Source organism: Excalfactoria chinensis, chromosome 10 (genome assembly GCF_039878825.1).
Source record: "Excalfactoria chinensis isolate bCotChi1 chromosome 10, bCotChi1.hap2, whole genome shotgun sequence".
NCBI lineage: Eukaryota > Metazoa > Chordata > Aves > Galliformes > Phasianidae > Excalfactoria > Excalfactoria chinensis.
This window is the reverse complement of record NC_092834.1, coordinates 6,679,897-6,702,194: the sequence shown is the minus strand read 5'-3', so window position 1 is coordinate 6,702,194 and position 22,298 is coordinate 6,679,897. Positions and strand designations below refer to the sequence as shown.

Sequence of the window (22,298 nt, the reverse complement as noted above, 5' to 3'; positions counted from 1 at the left end):
CATCCCCCCCCCCAACTGTAACACCATAATGCAGAGGCAGTTTAAACAACCATCATGAAACAATTTGCTAGGCCTTTCTCCCACCCATTTCCTACCTCAACTTCTTGGGAAGGGGAGCGAATCAGTCAGTCATGGGGCAATTCCCTAAGCAGAAAGAGCTGTCAGCTACATTCAGCAGCTCAATTTTCACCTCTGGAGCAGGGTGGGAAGGCACCAGCGGTGATGACTAGCCAGGCACACCCTAAGCCCATATTTTTGATTTTCCCTGGGCAGCTGTCAGCCTCAGCTCCTAAGGACCGCAGCCAAAGTCTCCCCCCAGACCACTATGCTTTCATCTTAGGATTTTGTTTCCTTTTTGTCCTGGTTGGAGCAAAAAGATCTGACTAAAAAGCCAGCAGACCTTCTGCTAGTCATTCACTTTTAATTTGTGCACTGAGATCCCTAACCCTTCTCCTCCCTCCTGTTCCCCAGATCTTCCTGCACTGATACATAGAAAATGTAGAGCTGCGTTTTCCACTTCCCATATCCTTCCTTAGGGTTCTGCTGGCAGTTTTGTGGGTGCTTGAAAGATGTGGGACGAGGCCCTTTCTTCGTCTCCAACCTCCAACAGTACCAATGGGACAAAGACTTTTGGAGAAGCATAGAATGATGCACCAGGTGCTTCATGGGGATGTTGGGCTAGAGATGCTCTTTGGCTTGGCTATATCAGGCTTGGGATTTTTCTGCAGGCTGAGCTGGACAGGTCCTTGTGCCATGACTGGCAGTGGACTAGGAACCAGGTGTTGGAGCAGTAGATCCACAGGAGCCACTCATGCCTCCTAAAATCTCTCCAGCTCTTCTGGCTGTGGAGAAAGACACTCAGGACCACCAGGGGATGGGGCTTGGCTGACAGAGAGATGTCTGAGGAAGACAGAGCCTCCCTTGGCTCTTGCCCATCATCAGTGCTTCTCCCTCTGCACTGATAGAGGTGACAGTGTGGGATGCAGCTGGCAGCAACCATGGGATCTCACCCATCCCATGCCCTCATAGGGAGGGTTGCTCTGCGTTGGGGTGTTGTAGCCAGTAAAAGACGTATGGTTCAGTTAAAGACATACCCTTTCCCTTCTTGTCCCCTCGCTTCATCACCCACATCCCTCCCTCCCTCTCTCACCCTCCCCTTCTCTTTTTGTTTGTCTCCTTCCCTTGTTTTCACCCATTCACTGTCAGGAAGGGCCGCGTCCGAAGGGCCAGCTCAGCGCAGCGTGGCAGCGACACAGACTGGCACCGCCGGCAGCTGCAACAGTGAGTGGATCCTGACCTGTGGGGGACTGTGCCACTGGGGCATGGAATGACACGTGGGGCTTTGGGACTAGGTTGGGTTCAGTGTTTGGCAGCCCAAGGGCTCTCGTTTGCAAGGGGAGCTGCTCACACTTCTCTACTGCAGCAGCTCTCTGGGGCTTGGCTGTATGGAGAGGGAATGTGGGATGAATGCAGAAGTCTGCAGGGCAACCCTTCTCCATGTATGTTCAGGTTGTGTCTGTACTAGTGAACAGTACGGGATGTCCTCTTGTTTGTCTCCATGCAGCTAAACATCTTTGTTCCACCCAATGGGGAGTTCTTGACTCAAAGAATCAATTAGGTTGGAAAAGACCACTAAGATCATCTAGTCCAACCATCGACCTGTCACCCCTGCCCACATATTCCCTCATCAATAGCTTGGATGCTGTTGAATTGTTGTGACCCAAAACCTGTCCATTTAAACAGCTAGACCATTGCATTCCAGCCTTCATGCCTTTTGTTTGCTAGTCTAGACATAGAAATCTGTATCTGAGCAGCCTAGAGCTGCGACTGAGTGGATTGAAAGCATCCCAGTCCCACCACTCTCCTCCCTCAACTGGTGTACACAGATTGAGTTGGGTTTGGTGCTCTGGCAGAACAAACGAATTCAGGTTGGCCAAGGTGGTGGCTGAGTCTGTTTGGAACTGAGCTAATCCACCCAGAGACACTGTGAGGAGCGTGATGATGTGGTTCCCCCATGTTACTTCTCATCATCTTCCCTGTGCCAGAGCAGGGCAGTGCCAGAATTGTGCCAGGGTGTGAGTTTAGTTATCACTGATCTTACAGGGGATGTGTCAGTGGGTAAGAAGATGTGCCACCAAAAGGTGATTTCTTTGCTTTTTTTTTTTTTTGGTTACATTTATCCCTTTCTAAGGCAAAACTGAATTGCAGGGTGTGGATGGGAATTTAGTTCTAAGCTCTTGATGTAATTTTGTGTCCTCGGCCTGGAAGGCAGTTTTTAAAAAACAATTTCCCTCGGTGCCCTGACACTATTGGGTTGGGTTTTTTTTTTGCCTTTCAATCATGTTCTTATGACAGAACAAATACCAGCGTTGACCTTTGCAACGCGACATAATAACATGTGACTTCTTTATAGCTCTTTTCATCCACGGTGCTCAGCGCGCTGCAAATCTGATCCTGCAACCACTTACCACTGGACTTAGCGCTCATTGTATGAGCGATGCCTGGGGAAACTTGTTGCAAAGACAACACCCAGAAGGGCTGTACCTCCTATTACTTGCAGGATCCGGCCCCAGAGCTATGCAGAACATCTGTCACGTTTTGCAGATTTCTCCTCACTATCAGAGTTGTGTGGCCAGTGTTAATATGGGCCAGTATTAATATGAGCCAGTATTACTACAACAGCCTCCCATTGGCTAAAATGGCACAGCAGGTCACGCTTATGTCATATTTATAGCTATCATCTACAGCTGCATTGCTTTTTATTATTTTTTTCCCCAGCCTTGAATGCATGCTAATTAATAAACTCCCTTAGCTTGTCGTGCACCATTTGATCCTGTAGAAATCACAGCGTTTTAACCTATTAGCAAACAGCAATTAAAAAATTATAACTATTCAAGGGGGAAAAGGAACATAACCACTTGTCTTCAGCATCCCTTCTGAAACAGCCTTGCACTGTGCCCTAGGCACTTCAGGCTCAAGTCCTTTGCCTTGACAGAGGGTGGAAATTTCAGGCTACAGAATACTTCTGTTGAAAAACACTTCCTGCTCTTCTATCCCTGTTTGGAAAGAGAGACCTCAGTTAGGTGCATGGGGAGGAAGAAGTGGTATCTCAGCCTTGGACTGGGCTGCAGGTTGTACTAATGCCATGTAACCATAGGAAATTCAGTGTGTCTGTTTCCTACTCTTAAAAAGTTGATCCCTGCTCATCTTCACCAAGGAGATGCATACAACCTTTGCCACCCCTTTATTTTTTTAGTAAGGGACACTGTTGTTATTGCGTTGGGAGACAGGTAAGTACAGCGGTAATACATAGAGAACCTGTAAGCTGAGATGATCGCTGTGCTGGTTCAAGGCAAGCTAATATTGGGAGTCCTCGGTAGGTAGGATTCTGGCACCCACCTCCTTTTGTTATGTTCAGCATGGTCAGAACCTGGAGAGAGCTCTGTCCCCCATCTTGGTGATGGGAAGTGGTTGCATTTGGGGTTGGAGACCCACTAGCCATTAACAGGCATCTATATACACATTCTGCTGTTTTCTGCCACTGTCCCACCCTTGGAAAATAAATTCATTAGCAGCAGAGAGGACTGGAAGGGATTCCCCATATCATCAAATCCAATCCCCCATTGCATCAATCACTTCAGATTTATCTTTTTCATAATCAAGCGCCACTATTAAATGCGCTCCTCAGGGAAGACGGCCCCAGAATCTCATTGCTTTAACTTGTAGATCCTTCTAATTTCCAGCCTGTGCTTAGTCGTGGCCTGTTCAGTGAACAGCGGGAACCTGGCACAGGAGCAAGAAATTTAACACAGTTTTCTTAAAATAACTGCCCAGGAATACTATCCATAAGAAATGCTGAGGCTGCAAAAGGAAACATGCAAGGTCAGGTAATGACAACAGCAGGGCCTTAGCTCACACTTTTTGTCTGCTGTGTAGTACATACTTTACATCATCACCTGCCATTAATCTTGTATGATCTGGTGAAGGTACAAGGCAGAAAAGCTCATGGAACAAGAGAACTTCTTTCTATTCTTCTCTATAATATTTGCTGTGCAACTCACTGTCTCCTTTATAAAGCATAACTAAACCTGAGCTAAGTGTTTGTCTATTTTCCACCTTCTTGGCAGGCTTCTTCATGCCACTTATTGCTTTATTGTACAAGCCATTACCTGCACAGCACCTCTGAGAAGCCAGTGAGTTGCACTGCCCCGTTTTACAGGGAAGCACAGAACGATCAGCTGTGCTGCCCAAGGGCACACAGAAAGCGTGACAAAAGCCAGAGTAAAATTCCACCCATGGAGCTGCAAAGGCATCTGTCCTCTCAGATGCCCCCGCTTCATTCGGTGCTGTCTTGTTCACTCCAGAGCATCAGCACTCGTTAGCTCTGACCCAGACAACAGAGAGCGATGGCACGTGGAGAGCCATCCAAGCTTGGATGGAGCATAAACTGCTGGAGCTGCTCAGGAGGAGGTCTCACTTGACAAAACCACGTTTGCTTATTTAACTTGGCAGGTATTCAAGCGAAACAGGCATGGGCGGGAGGTGTCAGAGCTGATCTGGGTACCAGCATGGGATTTTGGCAATCTTATTTCACTGCTCTTGTTTGGTAAAGAAATACACTCAGCCTTTTTTTCTTTTTTGGTACTATATTAATATTTAAATGTCATAAGAACCGTACAATGCCCACCTTAACGCTCCTAGCAAATTAGCGTATTTTATTAGCCTATAATCTGGAAATCATTGCTGTGGTTACTATAAAAACCCGAAACTCTTCAGAGGGAAAGATGTCAGCAGGTCTAGAGTGTATGCAAATATATTCCGTTGCCACAAAGATCCCAGGGGTCAGCAGGCAGTTGTCAGCACCCAGCAGCAGCAGCAGCTGAGTGCAGCGTCTTGTGATGGGAAGAAGGAGGACAGAGCTGTGATGGTTCTCCTGGAGCTGTGATGTGTGAATGCTTGGGACTGTGCTTAGCTGCTTCTGATGGATTCAGAGGGAAGCATTGCTACCACTGACAGGGTGACAGCAGGGTAAGGTGGTATTGTGATGGTGGTATTGTGATGGTGGCTCCTGAGCAGGTCCCATGCCCTGTGCAGAGCCCATAACCTCCTGTAGGTTGTTCTTCACCAACTTGGGTGAACCCCTTTGACCAGCTGTGTTTTCATCTTTGCAGAAGGCTGTGGTGAAAAAGATGGAAGTACTAGGATAATTTACTGTGGTGTTACACAGCAGAATGCCATGTTGTACTTATGGGGTCACTAGTTACCATGCAATTAGACCTCTGATGCAGGGCTGTCTGCCATAGGTTTCAAAGCAGGGCTTGGAGGAGCGATCTCTGCAGGAGGTTGGGGATGAATGGTAGCAATGGCTGCTGCTACTTTCCAGGTTTCATTAAGGACAGCTCTGGTGGTGATGGAGGATCTGCTGATGCACCCTGTGTGGGATACCCATGGGTCAGGGCAAGAGGCAGGCATCAAGACCATGTGTTCTGGACTGCAGCCCTCTGTTTTTCTGTGTGCCTAAATCAAACACTTGGAGCATTTCAATTATCAACCCCAAATTCCAGTAGCAACTCATTTTACCTCTTAGGTAACAAACACCAGTCAGCTCTGGTCAGTGCACAGCATATTGCTGTGAGGTGAGATTGTGACCATTCTGGGCTGTATTGCGCTTTGTCTCCATAAATCTTGTCCTTTTCCAACCAAGTGTGGTCTCTTGTGGGATGGCAGCTCCCCAGCACAAGTGGTTTTCAGTGTGACAGATGCTCTTCTGGAGCCATCCACTTAGAGAACCTGTGTCAAAGAGCAGAAGGTACATTTCTGAAGCTTCTATAGCAATTGTTGTTTTAAACACTACACAGCCATAGGCCCATGACTCAGCCCTGCCATAACGTCAACAGCCCCTGGAGAGGTAAAGTAGAAGCAAAGTGGGGGTGAAGGAAATGATTTCTGAGGCAAGATAGAAGGAGCTGTACCTAAAGTGTTTGACTAAGGAATGGTCCGTGTGGGGACCATAGAATCAAAGAACTGATTGAGTTGGAAGGGACCTTCAAGGCCATCTGGTCCAACTCCCCTGCACTGAACAGGGATACCTACAGCTGATCAGGTGCTCAGAGCCCCATCCAGCCTGATGTTGAGTGTCTCTAAGGATGGGATATGCTACCTGATGGCAAATATTTGCAAAGCTGTGAGCCTGAAGATTAGAATATGTTACTGAGAGAAATATATAGGAGTTAGTACAAGGATAATGTGCTGAAAATGAGGCTGTGTGGCAAGGAGGAAATTTCCATCGTGTAAGCAAGATTTGCTTGTGATTTCCTGAGGGAGGCTGTGGGTTGCTACTGGGATATTTGGATTGGTATCCATTGGTACCTTAGCAAATCCTTTAGGTCCCTCACTCACAAAGGAGAGGTGGCAGAATGGAACTTAACAGATTATTTTTTTTCAGCTCTTCTCTTTGGGTCGTAAAGCTGTTCCATACCCAGACTTGAATGTCATTGCCTGTGCGTGCTGCATACACATACCCAACGTTCTTGGGCTCCAGCAGCTTATCCAGAGGCAACGAAACCTGCCAAGGCTTTAAGCCCAGTATTTGTAGTCACGTTTTCCCTTGGAGTAGATGCTCCAGCAATTACATAATTGAGAACTGTCCTGTCTGCTCAGCATATGTCTGCAGGGGTCATTCATCCTACCAGACACTGCAGAACATTAGTGGTTTCTTTAGACTCACATTCTCCCTTCCATCCTTCCTCTTGTGGCTTACGCTAATGGAGAGCTGATGTCTAAGGACTCTGCTAGGAAAACCTGCGTAGACCAGAGAGCTGACCACCAAGGAACAGTCCTATCTCATGGCAAAAACAGCCAGATGTGTCCTACCGGGTTTGTGAAATGAGCCCAGTGGGCCTCAGTGGGGTGGTATGTTAGAGGCAGGAATGGAAGGGGTGCATTCAGAACAACACAAATGAGACTTTAGGTCTCAGAAAGTTTAGCCCTTAGGATCTAATCGCCGTATCTCTGTAGTGGCCAGAATCATGTGTGTAGGGGTGCTGGGCTTTGTCTTTGTGCTGTAACGTGGCGCTCCCTTCAGCACAGCTTACCACAGGCACTGATGAGTTGAATCACTTTGTTAGTAGGTGTGACACTGAAGCCTCCGATAATGAGCTCTTTATTTCAACATGGCTTGCAATGTGTTTGTGTGAGATGCCATCTGTGCTTGCACTGCCTTCATTAGGAGAAAAGCGTAAGCATCTTCTAGATGCTTGTTTGATATTTCTGTCATATTTCCCTGCTGAGAAACCATCATTCAGTGAAAGGATGAGAACTTGTACCCAAAGAAAAGCACCATAACCCCAAGTGTTTTAACAGGCCAAAAAAGCCATTAGAGATTGCATGACTGGAAACCATCCTTGGCTGGCCTATAGCAAATCAGCTAGAAGGAACGATCCAGCTACTTCCTTGCTGAAAGGTTTCTGTCGTGGCAAAGCACCGAGACCTCATCCTCTGATCTAAAGCATCATATGTTTCCAGAAATGGAAGGAGCAGATTTCTATTTTAAAGAGACTTCCAACTTTTGTGTCTGCGTACTGTGATTGTGTGTGAATGTTTTGCCCAATTTTTGGCTATAATGGGTGCTATTAAGATGCATATGAGCAGAACTGAGCATCTGACCCCTCAGCATCTCCATACACCATTATATGTATGCGTATAGGCACCCTGGGAAGTCAACAGATAGCATGCTCACCCAACACTCACGACAGCAGGCTGTCAGATCCCATGCAGAAAAGGGCTGTTTCTGCTGGGAGATCCCATGCCCTGGGTTGTATTAAGTTTGTGTCTCTGTGCTGCCAGGTCTACGCTCACTGAAACTGACACTAACAAGACATAGATTTCCAAACAATCTAGCCTAATGATTTTTGAATATTATTATGATTAATGCCAAGGCAGTTGAACTGATTATCCAACATCCAGAAGTTAAGTAATGGAGCCTTATCTAAATCATGTAGAGTCGTCAGTCAGGAATGGCTCTGGCTACAGAGAAAGACAGAACGTTATTGGTTACCCAGAGGGGAGGCACTGTCAGGGCAGAGAGAGAGGGACGATGGAAGGGGAGATTATGAGATACCAATCTAAAAGTATTTTACTATAGAGTGATAGCACACGCAAGCACTTTATTGGTACTATTTCCTAGGCTGCATTTCTCAAGCCACTTTGAGACTTCGTTTTTCTATCACCGGGTTAGGATTTATTGGTCAAATCTTCTTCCTACTTTCTGGAGCCAGAAACTGAGCTGATTTGCATTCTCTGTGTTGCCAAAAGAGTAGAATCCTGATGGATGTGTTTCTTACATTGTGATGGTTTAACTTAGCCCCTATCTGATTAGTGTTTGAGTTATTAAGTACTTCTTGTAGTATTACCAGCTCACTGCAAAATGATAATGCAGATCAGTCATGGACGATTTCTGTTGCTACTCGCAGTCTTTGCAGAGTATGGATTCCCTTTGAAGTTGGAACTGGCTGATAGCTTTGCTGTTTCATGGCTATTGCACATCCTTGAGCGTGTCTGCCCTAAAAACGTGTGGCGTCTCCTACCTGGTGGAGGCAAATGGGTCAGTCCATTTGGTGCCTGACAAACTGGCTGGATGGTGATGGGAGTTTAAAAGGGTTTAGTGCTGTAAATGTGGTGCCCATATTGGGGCTGTGGAGCAGAAGGCCACTGAGGTCACCATCTGCATGCAGCCCACTGAACCAGCCCAGCACCATTTGCTTTGCAAGCTGCAGTTACTCTGCCCCTGTCCCTTCCCAACTGGTGAGGTATAGCCAGAGGTCCTCACAGTCCATGTCCTATGTTCATGTTGGAGATCTAGCAGTGGGTAGCGATGCTCTTGAGTTATGGGAAAAGAGAGGAGGGATGAGCTATGGTAAGGAATACACCAAACAGATTATTGGCAAACATAATTAAAAATATATGCACGATTACTCCTCTGTTTCCCTTTTCTTAACCATCCTCTGCATTACCTCTGGCGTTTTTAGATGGCAGATAATATAACTGAGAGGGCTCTTGGGTACCGGCAGCTCTTGGAGAAGCAGTGATTTATCTCAGGTAGCAGAATTTACCTCTAGCTACAGCCACCCCTCAAATTCTGCCCTCCCTCCTCCATTTGCATAAGTAACTAGCAGCTTGTTAATGGCTCATTAGGAATGCTGGAAATCGTGGGACTAAAACACACTCGGTGGAGCAGAAATGAGGGGGAAAGGGAGAAAGGCCACTGTCCCTGCTTGCAAATTACACCGCTTGATTCAAGGCGCTTCAGAATTACAGGTCATAAAGCAACGAGATTGCTAAATGAAGGAAGAAAAAACAATGTCAATGGCAGGCTTTATTCTTAGACTAGTGTTTAAACACAGCACATGCGTCTGGGGGGGAAGAAACAGTCCCTTGCCAAACAGTCCTACTGACAGCAGGAAGGTCTCACCCTCGTCTCAGTGTTGCATTAACCCTGTGGAGCTCTCCCTGCTCCTGAACAAGTCCATCTGGTTCTTTTCCATCACCTCACAGCGGGGACGTTTGGTTCCTTTCCCTGCACAAGTGCAACCCTCAGGCAATGGTGACCCACATCTCCTCTGCTTTGGGCTGTGCGGGACACCCAGAGCAGTAGGCATGTAGGACATAGAGCGATAGGCTGCTTTGCACCATGTAAACCTCCCAAAACCTTTCTACATACACACTGTAAAGTGTCTTTTTGCTCACCTGTGAAGCAGACAGCAGGCTGCCAGGGAGAAATGGTTGGGTACAGAGTGATGATGGGATCAAGTCTGTCATTCCAGGACAGCAGAGCAGCATGCAGGGTGATGCATGGTGTGTACAGGGCACATGCACAGCATGGATGAAAGCTGAAATAGTTGTAGGAATCTTTCTGCTGCTTGTTAACTGTTTTTAAGCCCATAGTGAGCACAATGGGGACAGCACAGGCGCAGAACCTGAAGGCAAGAGCTGTGCTGATAGTATTAGCAGGAACATCTTTAGGAATGGCTTTGAAGAGGAGGAGGGAACTGAGGCTTCAGCCCCAGCTCAGCCCAGGGCTGGTACTGCTTAAGGCTTTTCAGAGTCAGGAAAAGAGCTCTGGGAGGAAAATTCTGGAGATGGTGCTGTCAGAGATACAGCTAACGCATTTCTTTCTGATGAAACAGAAAGGAAATTACAGATAAAGTACTGGGGAATCACATTCAGTCACAACGCGCACTTAAATGCAGCTACCTCTAATGTAAACTACTTAGGGACTTAAGAGCTTGGCAAGGTGACAGTTAAGGCCATGAACTGCGGGACAGCTAATGTTCAGAACGCTCAGATCTGTCTGTGTGTCAGAATTAATCCCTCTGCTTTGCAGAAAGTGCCCAGGAATCTATCAGGACTTGCACACATGAACTGCTGGCATATCTGACAGGACGCAGAACTGCCTTAGTTCTGCTGGACCCAGAGCTTATAGAAGGAAGGAGTCAGTGCATATCATTTCTTGGGGATCACACAGCTCCTAGGACATATGTTCGTGTGCAGCCCAGCCTGGGATGGGAGCCAGGTCTTCAATTAAAGAAGAGCCCAGGTTGTCCCTACCTACAGTAGTCAGGGAATGCATGTCCTATTGCCCGGTCTAAAAAGAGGTGATGTGTTGAGTAGATTCTCTTGGAGAGAAATAGCAGCAAGGTCCACATGGTGGATATGGTTTAGGGGCTGCTTTGGGGTGTGATCCTGGAACTAGCAGGCTTCGGGAAGGGGAATGTGGGACTGCCTAACAACACCCACCTTTATTGCTTTGAGATCTGCATTCCAACGTATACAAAGTTCTCCTGAGGGTTTTTCAGCCTTGCTTTGGTTTCCTTGCCTACATTCTCTCTGTGAATGGCCCAAAAAGGATATATTGCACTGCCTTTGCTGAACACTGCTGTTCCGCTACCTGCTGCAGCGCTGTCAGGCTCATCAGGGATGACGTGTCATCTTCCCTTCCTAATCAGCTGGATGTCATTTAGAAAGCTGGGACAAGGAGAACTCCTTCCCTAGACACCAACTTTCCTTCCTAGCAGACAAACCTAGAGCCTTACAATGCTACTTGTACGTAGCACTTCTATAGCTTTACATCTTCAAAGTGCTGTACTAGCAGAAGTAATTATCTCTCTCCCTAACGGCCATTAACGCTGCCCTTTCCCCAACCTCCCCCAGCTCCCCAAGGTTCAGCTGCAACACAGCAATAAGCTGCTCTGAGGGAGCAGCTGCTTATCTCGCAGTCGAACACGTAATGAGGCTTCATAGCACAGCCCTGGTGCCCTGGAGAATCCCAGACATGTGCCATCCCCAACATGTGGTTGTGGCCCAGCTCATGCCCTTGTGAGTATCCATTAGGAAGCGATGGAGATGATACTGCAATTTGGAGATGGAGAAGGATGAAGGCGACTTTGGCAGCTGAGAGGATGCGCACTGCTTGCTCTATTTATTACTAGGATAAGTCCTGCAAAGTGAAAGAGCAAAGCAGTGGGAATAACATGTCAGTGTGGGCATGGGGAGTTCATCTAGGGAGAGAAAGTTAGAGAGCTAAAAATGTCAAGTGAAGCTCGACAGCCACGGCAGTGGGATAAAGAGGCCAGTCTGCAGGTCTATGAAACGTTAAAATAACAAGGAAAAAGGGTGAGCATGACAGCATCAGGATTTAAGAGGGGGAACAGCAGAGGATTTACTTGCTGTATTTACTTGAAAGCAAAACTCTCTTCCAGGCTGTGTAGTGCCTCTGGGGGAGATGTGGCAGTGCTGCTGAGAACACTGCATCTGGAGTGGCCTCTGGAAGCACACCTGAGGAGTGGTATATGGGATGGAGGGAGGTGGGTTCGCTTGCTGTACAGCTTCAGAGCAGGGCCTTTCCCCACCTTCCTGCATCTCTTTTCTCACCTGTGAAATGGGAATTTTAATCCTCATCAGTCTACAAGGGGGTCAGAAAAGGAAAGTCAAAGGAAATGCTGTAAAACATAATGCTCTGCGTGATGGTGCTAAGCTAGGCACTGGAGTGGCTCTATAGGCAGCTCAGTTGATGCTTGTTGTGCTCACAGTAGGCCAGACTTTGCACGTGCTCTCAAAAATGTGACACCCCAATGGAGATGCAAAGGATACTTCTGAGGTTCCCACTGACGAGCACAGCTAAACCACATGTTGTTATCCAAGCGTTGCTTAATTTTCTTGACTATGTATATATTTCCCCCCCCAAATGAATGTATTCATCACTACCGGCTTTATTTTTAGTAAGACATACGTCTCACGTGACACTGAGGGTGAAGATGAATATTTGACAAGTCGCTGGACTCTACCACAGGAGCTTAGCCAAGATTGTGTTGTCACGTCCTTGGGACAGCTATTGACTGTGCATGTCACTTTACTGGCAATTTGTCACCCCGATGTGTCTGGAGGAGATGAAAAACCTCGACTGCATTGTAGTTTATTACAGCTAAGATGGGGTTACTGGCTTCTGTGCTGCTTTCAGGGCCAGACTCTCAAGTGGTGTGACACGGGGCACTCCCATGCGTGCAGTACTGCTTGTGCTGGTTGAGGATCTGGTTCATAGGTTCTGATTGCCACTAGATCGGTTCAAAAGAGTGTGAGATGGGCTCAATACATTGTGTTAGCTGTAATCTCCGATGATTCTCCAAGATTCAGGATATTGCAAATGTAGAGAGCTCAGTAATATGTAATCATTTTGAGACTGCCGGAAAAAATAAAGAGAACTAGGGCTACTTAAAGGGAAAAAAACTAAGCATTAGCTCAAAACAATTTCTGCAGCAATCAAGTTTGATGTATGTCATGTTCTATCAATAACATTTCCTTGGAGCCCTTTGCTAGAAGGGAAAGCAACTTGTAAAAGCTAGGAATGAAGGAAAGAGCTAAAATTGCAACCAGGGTTTCAAAGGAACAAACAAAGAAAAGAGCATTTCCACTTCCATTAAGGGAGTTCAGAGCAGCAAGCATTGACCACGCTAGCTAAGGCAAGTCTGCATGGGAAGTGTAGAGCTGCAAGGAGTTTTATCTCTGTGCACTGCAGTTCTAAGTATCTCTGCACTTAAGAATGAAAGATGCTCCTGCGACTTTTTGAATTGCTTCTCTCTTTTGCAGCAAGAGGCTGTTTTGGAGGTAGGTAGGAGCAGGTCCAAAGACCTCTGAGCACTGTGCTGTGAGCCCAGGTCTGAATGCTGGCAGACCTCAAAGGAATCTGGCTGGCATCCTCCATGCAGAAACCTGCTAAGCATCGGACCCATCTCACATTCTATTCCAGCACTGCTCCCACAGGACTGTCCCTCCTGCTTCTAAGAAATGGGGCTTGCCTCTGTAATGGCCCTTCCTCACACTGGTTCATTTTCAGTCAGGCAAAGAAACCAGGAGCTTGGGAGAGAGCTTTGTTTGTACGAGGAAGATTTTCACTCAAACAAGCGTGCAACAATCTCATTATTTTGAGTAGCCACACGCATGCAGAAATCCTAGAAATCTTCTCCTCAAAATCCTTCATAGGATGGGGGAGATTTCTGCCCGTCTGAATCAGCCGCAGTGCTACCAAGTTATCAGCAATTGCTTTTTTGGTGTCCATTACGAGACAAGCAGACTTCCGAGCAGCACCACGAAGGCCCCATCTCTCATCACCACTAAGCCCTCGGCCTCTTCATCCTCAGCAGAAAGAAGTGTTGGACTGGTGGCTGTGAGGCTCCCTGTGCTGGCTGGGCTTATCAATTAGCTGCTTCCACACAGATGGTGCTTCTTGTGTAGGACAGAAGAGAGTAAAAAAAAAAATTTGCCCTGCTTAGACACACTTGTTTAGAAATCTCTAGTGAATCTGAAGGTATATCCATCTGCTTTCAAGCTGTTTGCATGCATTCACCTGCTATATTCATGTGCCTATTGAATCATAGAATCATCTGAGTTGGAAGGGACCCTTCAAGGCCATCTGGACCAACTGCCCTGCACTGATCAGGGACACCTACAGCTGATCAGGTGCTCAGAGCCCCGTCCTGCCTGACCTGCAGTGTCTGCAGGGATGGAGCACCCAGTGTCTGCAGGTCTGGGCAACCTGTGCCAGCGCCTCACTGCCCTTAATGTATAAAATTTCTTCCTTATACCCAATCTAAATCTCCCCTCTTTTAGTTTGAAACCATTTCCCCTTTTCCTATCACAACAGACTATGCTAAAGTGTCTGCCCCTTTCTTTCTTACATTCCCATTAAATACTAAAAGGCTGCAGACCCTGATAAAGAAAGGACCTTTCCCTTTGAATACCCCAATGGGACTTCACCTTTGGCCTCCTCCATTTCCAAGCTCTCTAAAGAACTGGCTTTCCTACCTCCATTAACCACTGGGCATATCCCTGCATGCACAAGCCTGTTCCTTACAAACAGACTTCATTTTTGCATTGTGGTCCTGCAGTCATTTACATATTCAGAGCACTCTTCAAAAAGGCCTGTAGCACAATTTTACGAGCACAACATCTTTCACACAATTAGGTGATGAGCAGATCCTTGCATTCAGCTTTTAGACAGCTTCACCGAGGAGCAACAAACCCCGCTGTGTATTTCTGGTGGGTGCTGAGGCCCTGCAAAACCCACTGCAGCACCCTGCAGAACACACTGCTCCTTGCCTTACCTCCAGGTTCATCACTATAGTGTTCGAGCACACCCTTGGCATTTTGTTGTTTTATTACTTTACAAGCCCATTTTGGGAGGAGGGGACATCATTTATCTTGATACATTTCACTCCCTATCCATCACACTAACCAGGTGGGGCTGGTGGGTGAGCCCATGGGCGGTCAGGGAGGCTGTATCCAACCCAGGTCTTTTGAGCAGCTCCGTGCTGACGTAGCTCATGGGGAGGCCCCAAGTCTGTCCATATTCCATCAGAGCTGAGTGTTTCATCAGGCTTCTGCTCACTCAGATCTCGTGCCTTTTTCCTCACGCAGGTGGGAGGACACACCATGCTGCCTATCCGCTGGATGCCTCCGGAAAGCATCATGTACAGAAAGTTCACAACAGAGAGTGACGTCTGGAGCTTCGGGGTGATCCTCTGGGAGATCTTCACCTATGGAAAGCAGCCATGGTTTCAGCTCTCAAACACAGAGGTACAGCAGTGCTGAGATACCTCAGCTGGAAATTGTGCTTGCTACCATCTCTCCTTTCCAGACTTCTCATGCACTGATGGCTCCTACCGTGGCACCCATGATAGTTCTTTACTGTGTCGTTTTTCAGACATAGAGATAAAAATCTTCACATGGGAGAAGCTTAATTATCTCCATTAAGAGCTTGAGAAATTGAGGCATGCATGAATCAAAGAGTTCTGCCAAAGCCATGGGTCATCTCTGGTCTCTGCCTTCCAAATTCCTGACATACGTCCATAATAGCCATCTTGGATGCTGACACAAAACACAAATTGTTGCTGGGATGTGTGATGCTTTGCATGTCCTCTGCTCTCTTTCTCCTTATTTTATACCTGAAACTCTTACTTCATTCCTTCATTTTCTGACAAAGAGACCTCTCTGGGTCTGTCTGTCACAGGGATACCTATTCTACGGTTTGCCCCTGTTCACTGAGGATGAGACCCAAGAGGATAGTTTGTCCTTGTTATTTCTCTGAATAACAAAAGCTGCAACCCATCAGTGTAGGGCTGCACATTAAAAAAGCTGAGGGAAGGATGGCTAGCATTAGCGGAGTGTCAGAGCTGTGGTTTGAGGCACATCAGCAGAAATGCTTTGCAAGATTTTTGCTCAGAATAGCAGGGGGTATGATGGAAGAGGAGTAAGATGCATTGACAGAGCAGTGTGTGGGAACCTTGCACATTTTCATCCTACTGTGTATCTAATGGATTTTAGAAATTTCACCTTTTGTAATGAGAAACGTACGTTTTCTGCTTTCTGGATACAGATCCCTTAATTAAGTGAGTTGCAGAGATGGCAAATCCAAGGTGTTGCTTTACATCTCTAATACTTGCCCATTCGTGTGCTCAATGGGGCCTGACTGTATATCCCAAAGTAGCACACGCAAACATTTTAGAGACACAAACAATGGAACAGACAGCGACAGAAGTTATTTGTCACGCTACTTAATGAGCTGCTCTTGCATTTCCCTAGGAAGGTAAATACAAACACAGATGAACACATGTAGCTTGTATCCAGGTGAGAGGCATTCTGGAAGAGAACTCAGCAGCCCCCTATGCTTTTCTGCCTCAGTTTCCTTTGGAAGTAATAGGACTCAGAAATGTGCCCCATGGCACACTTCACCCTTGGGTGAGGCCATTAGCAAGGTGAGCATGATCCCTCTTGCAGGTTCTGCATGGCCTCCCAAACACTGTTTGTAAGCGTGTTCAAGGTTGGCAAAGATCCTTTCTCAGCAGAGGGATGAGGCAGGGAACCACTTCATCTGAAAGCCTCAGACAGGGCATTAGCTTCTGTTCATGCCTTTCTGTTGTCCTGGAGAGGCAGGACCCGCTACTGGGCTCTCGTGCACATTTAGGATGTCTGCCAGAAACCATCAGTTACCTTCGATCCCTCCCATATGTCGACACTGCCAACAGCCTTAGAGCCATGCAGGCACTCCTACATAGTGTATCTTCCTCAGTCCGCTTTAAGCAGGTCCCAATCTCTCCCCTCTGCATTTATTCGCAAGCAGCAAAGCGATAAGTATCTGCTGAGCTGTGCAGCAGGTCCATTACTATTCATAAATGATAAATTCCAAACATACCCTCGCTGGGTGGCTTCCCTCAACACACTGCTTGGGCTCTGCGTTTGTCTGCAGAGCATGGCAGGTCACTCGTGCTCCGTGATGCTGGGACTCATCAGCTCCAAGCAAGGAGGGCAGGAGGTAATAGCAGCTCTCTGACAAATCATACCATGGTTTCCTTTGCATCCGTTCCTCGAGTGAGCAAAACACAAACAGACACTTAGGGGATGCCAGTGGCATCCTTCTGAATAGCATTTCATGCTGTCCGAGAGCTCACATTTCACTCATTAGCAGCACTGACCTGATCCAGAGCGGAGTGTTAGCACTGCAGGTTTCTCTAGCAGAGATGTGATTTGAGATGAAATTTTATTATTTTTTTTTCCAGCTCCTTTTCTATTGCAAAATGAGGCAAAGCTGCCCTTGGAGATGAAGGTAGAAAGAGATGCGCTGAACTCTCTCGTAGAACTCTCCTGGGCTTTGCAATGGAAAGGGCTCTCAATTTTCAGGGAAATAAAACAGCTTTTCAGCTGTGTGAAATATGAAAATATTAATTTAGCTCGTGAATGTAAAGGCTTTTTATTTTCTTTCTTCAATTATCAGGAAAATACTGACAACTTCAATTAAAACGTCACGTAATTTGCTTGTGACCTCCTGTCTGGAGGGTGCATTAAGGTAGATATGTGTCAAAAGAGGCAAAGGTTGCAGAAGGAAGCAAACTTTTCAGTGTTAAGCCATCACTAATGACTCACAAACAGGTGAGCAATGAGGATCTGTAAACCTCTTGGCTCCTCAGCATTTGCATTCCCTAAATGAGGTCCCAGCACAGCTACCCATAGAGCTGTGTATGCCTCATCTCTGGAGATGCTCAAGTCTAGGCTGGATGGGGGCCTGGGCAGCCTGAGCTGGTGGGCTGGGACTGGATGGGATTTAAGGTCCTTTCCGACCTAAGCCATTCTATGATTCAAAATGGTACCACATTAGTCAAGAAGCATCTGGAACAGGACATGATCTGGGACAGGACATGATCCAGGACAGGATATCATCCAAGAACTGCCCAGCTTTTGCTCATTGTTTCCTTTTCTTTCTTTCAGGTCATTGAGTGCATTACCCAAGGCCGAGTTCTGGAAAGACCTCGAGTCTGTCCCAAGGAGGTTTACGACATCATGTTGGGCTGCTGGCAGAGAGAACCTCAGCAACGGCTCAACATCAAGGAGATCTACAAGATCCTCCATGCTCTGGGCAAGGCCACACCAATCTACCTGGACATCCTTGGCTAGCAGTGGCCACTTGTCAGAAGTCCCTGATCCTTCCTTCCGTCCTTACTTCCCTCTCCCCCTTCCAAGTCCTTTGCCCCTCAGCTCCCAAACAAACATCTTCAATATAAACTCAAGTGCCTGCTACACATACAACACTGAAAACAAAACAAAACGAAAAGCAAACCAACACGATTCCCACAAAACAACAACCTGTAAGGCAGTTTGGCTTATATATATTTATAGATATCTCTATTCTATATATAACTTCCACACCAATACAGAAAGAAGCTGCTGTTACAGAAAAATTATAAGACTTCAAAAAAAAAAAGAAAAAAAAAGAAAGAAAAAAAAAAAACAAAAGAAAAAGGAACAAATAAGGGAGAAAAAGTACTTAAATATATATATAATTAAAAAAAGAAAAAGAAAAAGAAAGGAGAAGGTATCTTTCCCCCGAGCAATGAAGCAGTGTGTCGTCATCCTGCTGTGAGTATGGCTCGGGCTGCTGGGCAGGGCTCGAGTCTGGCTACAGCAGCAGTGTTAGCCTGAATAGGTGCTCTGGGAGGAAAGCCCTGCCCCGGTTGTACGATATGCACTGAATGTGTGAAAAGAGTCCTCCCTTCTTGTCCTTGCCTCACTTCCTTCTTCCCAGCCCACAGGTGTTGGGCACAAAGACAGGGCAGTGCCCCTGGACGAATTGTCTTTTACCAAACCTTTCCTTCCCTCTCCATCCTTCCCCGGCCCTCTCTGCCTTTTTCTTCCCTTCGACATTTCAGGACAATTTTTCTAATTTGCTGATTCTTAACTGTATAGACTCAAGGCTTTCAAACACACAGTCAAAGGATTGTGGCACCTACGGGTATAACACAACAGGAACCAGCTGCCCTCCCGCAGCCAGCGCATCGGATGGGCCCAGCCCTCCCTCCTCCCTCTACAGTGGAACTGAAAGAACCCCCCGGCTGAGGGAGGTCCTGAAGACCCATTCCTGATTCATCCCAACCCATTGTGGCTTGCAAGACAGGAATGCCGTTCGTCTCAGTGCCCAACGTTGGGAGGAACCCCTCCATCCCCCATCCCTGCCTTTTCTCCCCAACCTTCATTTTTATTGGGGCCATGGGATTGTTACTAAGCCACAGACAAATTAGTGCGGACCCTCAGCAGATAGGGTTGCATCTCCTGTTCCCTGTTTGAGGGAAGGCTGCAACATGCAGCTGGAAGTGTACCCGCATCACAGCTGGGGATGCCTTTGGGGTCAGCATATCCCAGTGCCCTCCCTCCTCATCTTCTTCCCTTCCCCATCCCTGCCCCATGCCTCAGTCCAAGCCTTAGGTACAAGACAGCATGAGGCCAGGGAAGGGGACAAGGCTAGTGAGATGGCTGAGAACCTCCCAACACCTGCCTGCAGACCCCTTGCCATTCTCCTCACGTCCCCATCCCCTGAAAGGATTGATGCATCTGCCTTTGAGCTGTTGTGAAATGCAGAGGCTGAAGAATAGCTCCACAGGCAGCCCCGGGAGGAGGAGGGGATTGAGGGGAAGGTGCCTCCAGGAGCAGACAGCTCAGCGGATGGCTGCAGCAGCCAGCCTTGCATCTCAATGAGGATAAAGGGCTGACAGGCAGCGACAGAGGGTGCTGGGGACAGCCAGGAAGATGCTGAAGCATCCTCCCTAAAACCCATCTTCCTCATGCAGGAGATTATCCTGACCTGAGGAAAGACTGAGTCAGAAATGAATCCTGCCCATCCAGACAAAACCTTTCCTGGGTTGTTTTTTTTTTTCCCTCCAGATAGCAGAGAGTGAGGGGGAACCTCAGCCTGGCAGATGCTCTCAGGAGGCAGTGAGCAGGCGCCACAGGCACCGTCAAGGCAATTGAGAAGGCGACAATTGCCAGCACAAAAATAACCTGCTCGGACGCGGTTCTTGTCTGGAAGGGAATGCAGACAGGGGAAGAGGCGATGGAGATGGGATCTTGACTCCTTCCCCATGGTCAGAGCAGTGTTCTGTACCAGGATGCAAGAGGAGACGCGTGAGTCTGAGACGTTATTACAGCTGGCCACCGAAAGGGAAGATTTTGCATTCCCTCCTCAACCTCTCTGTCTCTTGCCAATCTCTACCTCTCACCCCTGGCTCTGACATGACCTGGCTTAAGGTTTCAAGTGGGGCAGGGGATGCTCCTACAAGGTTTGTGGTGGCTGTGGGTTTAGGCTGTGCTTGTATAAAGAGCATAACAAGCTCAGAGTGAAAGAGGATGGGTGGCAGTAAAAACGTGCAGCCTTTCCTTTCCTGGTTAGATCACGGACAGAGAGTCAGTCTCATGCAGCAGATGCTGGACAGACTGCCACTGGACAGACACCAGCAGCTCACAGCATGGGCACCAAAGGTGGTATGGTCAGTGTCAGGGTGTAAAACGGCAGTCCACACACACAAACAAGATGCCATGCCACCCCTCCATAGCAAGTACTTGCTCTGCTGGGAGAGGATATCTAGTTTTCCTCATCTAAAACTTAGATTCATCTTTGAAGTGAGAAAGATTGGTTGAAAAGTTGCTAGACCTGCAATGGCTCTGTCTGTGTGTAAGCTGCTTTGGCTAAAGGACTGGAGACTGTATCAGGGAGAATACATGATGGTGGTGCCAGCCCACTGCCTCCAAAAGAAAACTTCTCTGGGGCTGCCTGTCCCGTATCCCAAACGGTCTCTTGCTCTTGTGGCTCTCAGGCACAGTGCCAGACTGTACAAAGCCACTGTTTTGTCCACCCTGCTCTCTTGCTCTTATGCACTCATTTCTCTTTCAGCCAATTTTGCTGGCCTTTACACAGGCAGATTACCTACAGTGTTTCCATAGTCAGTGCTATTCCCCTAAAGCCATTCTGCACAACAGCTATATCCTCCTTTCCCTCCTTCTTTCCTCCTTGTGTCCTCCCCAGCACTGCTAAGTGTCCCTTTGCCAGCTCTTTGTACTGTCCTGACAGCGAGGTGAGCTCAGGAGCCGAGCATCACACCTGGACCTGATGCAACGTGGTTAGGAATAAATGGTCAATGAGAGGCAAGGAGATGGGCCGCCAGAAGATGTGAAGTGGCTGAGCCCAAGGTTCAGGCTGTCTGACTGCTTTACCATTAGCCCCACCAAGTGCAATGACTGCTTTGAGAAAAGGTCCTTTTGTCAAAGCTAATCAGGAACAATTGCTCAGAAGAGCAGGATAAGATGTGCTGCAGTGCTGGCTCCCAGCAGCTGCTGCGTTATGCCCGGTGGCCTGGTGCTGCTGGATGGAAGTATGTTGGTGGGGAAGGAGGGAAGGTTTGTTTTTTGTTTTGGAGACATGACTGAAAACATCCCTTTTTTGGTCTGATAATCTTGGATGGGAAGAGGGAAAGTCTCCGTGCTGCGTTCCTGGTGAACCCTGAGACCTCATTTCAAGAAGAACCTTCCCTGGAGCAAAAGCGGAGCTGCTCATCAGCATGGATGACAGTGCCATCGCTGTGGGAAGAGGGGCTCGTGTGGGGGCTCTGCCACTGCTCCACTGCAAGCAGAGGGAGGAAGAAGAGGAGGTTTGGAGGAAAATCCTCACAGAATGCCACAAATCTAAGTGTGAGAAGTATCTGGAGATGAAATGAGTTCACAGTCTTTCTTCATTTTCAAGAGAGCTATCCTTGCTGCCTGGTAACACCAATAGGTCCCACCCTTGTCCAGGGCAAACCAGACCTTATTGCCATTGACTTTTTAGAGGGGGTTGTTGAAAAGGAGATGGGAGCAGTGCTGGTTTGGGCACTGCTGAGAAAGGACAACACAGCCTTCCCCATCCCAGCAGCATCCTGCTTTCAAGCACCAGCTTCATCACCTATGGGTGCCACTGACACAATGCTTTCGTGGTGGTTAAGGTGCTACTGGTGCACAGTACAGATGGCAATCTCATGCCAGGATTGCAAACTGTGGGCAGTGAATGTGTCCCCAGCCTTAGGGGCTCATCTGTGACCTGTCTCATTACTTCCAGTTTTCCTTCCACCATAGTCTGTCAGGTTGAGAGACAAAAGCTGAAGCACAGTTAAGGGAAGACATGCAATGATCTGCCAGACTAGAAGCCCATCCTGTTTCCCACAGCACTTACCATTCTGTCCTTCTACATGTCCCTTGATGCATACACTCTGGGGGCAGAAAAGAGCCTGTACTGCCTCATCTCAGGCCAGTGCCGGTGTCCATGGGGTGCTGAATTGCAGACAGGTGGCTCTGGGAACATGTGCTGCACAGACAAACACAAAACATGTGGAATGCCTTTAGAGAGGCTGCTTGTTGAGAGACATCATTAGCTTTGAGCTGTCTGCTTGTCCCCA

At 47.5% G+C, this 22,298-nt stretch overlaps 1 protein-coding gene across 4 annotated transcripts in view; it reads left to right on the top strand.

Moving 5' to 3' along the window:
• NTRK3 (neurotrophic receptor tyrosine kinase 3) overlaps positions 1-22,082 on the top strand; it is a 179,744-nt gene extending 157,662 nt beyond the window's left edge. For 3 of the 4 annotated variants that reach the window (XM_072345689.1, XM_072345692.1, XM_072345691.1), the window contains exons 16-18: positions 1,207-1,281; positions 14,968-15,126; positions 17,812-22,082. In XM_072345689.1, the coding sequence (XP_072201790.1) occupies positions 1,207-1,281; positions 14,968-15,126; positions 17,812-17,997 (420 nt within the window). In that variant the 3' untranslated portion in view covers positions 17,998-22,082. The remainder of the gene's footprint in view (positions 1-1,206; positions 1,282-14,967; positions 15,127-17,811) is intronic. The other variant, XM_072345690.1, reaches the window with a different exon arrangement.
• The last annotated feature ends 216 nt before the right edge of the window (positions 22,083-22,298 follow it).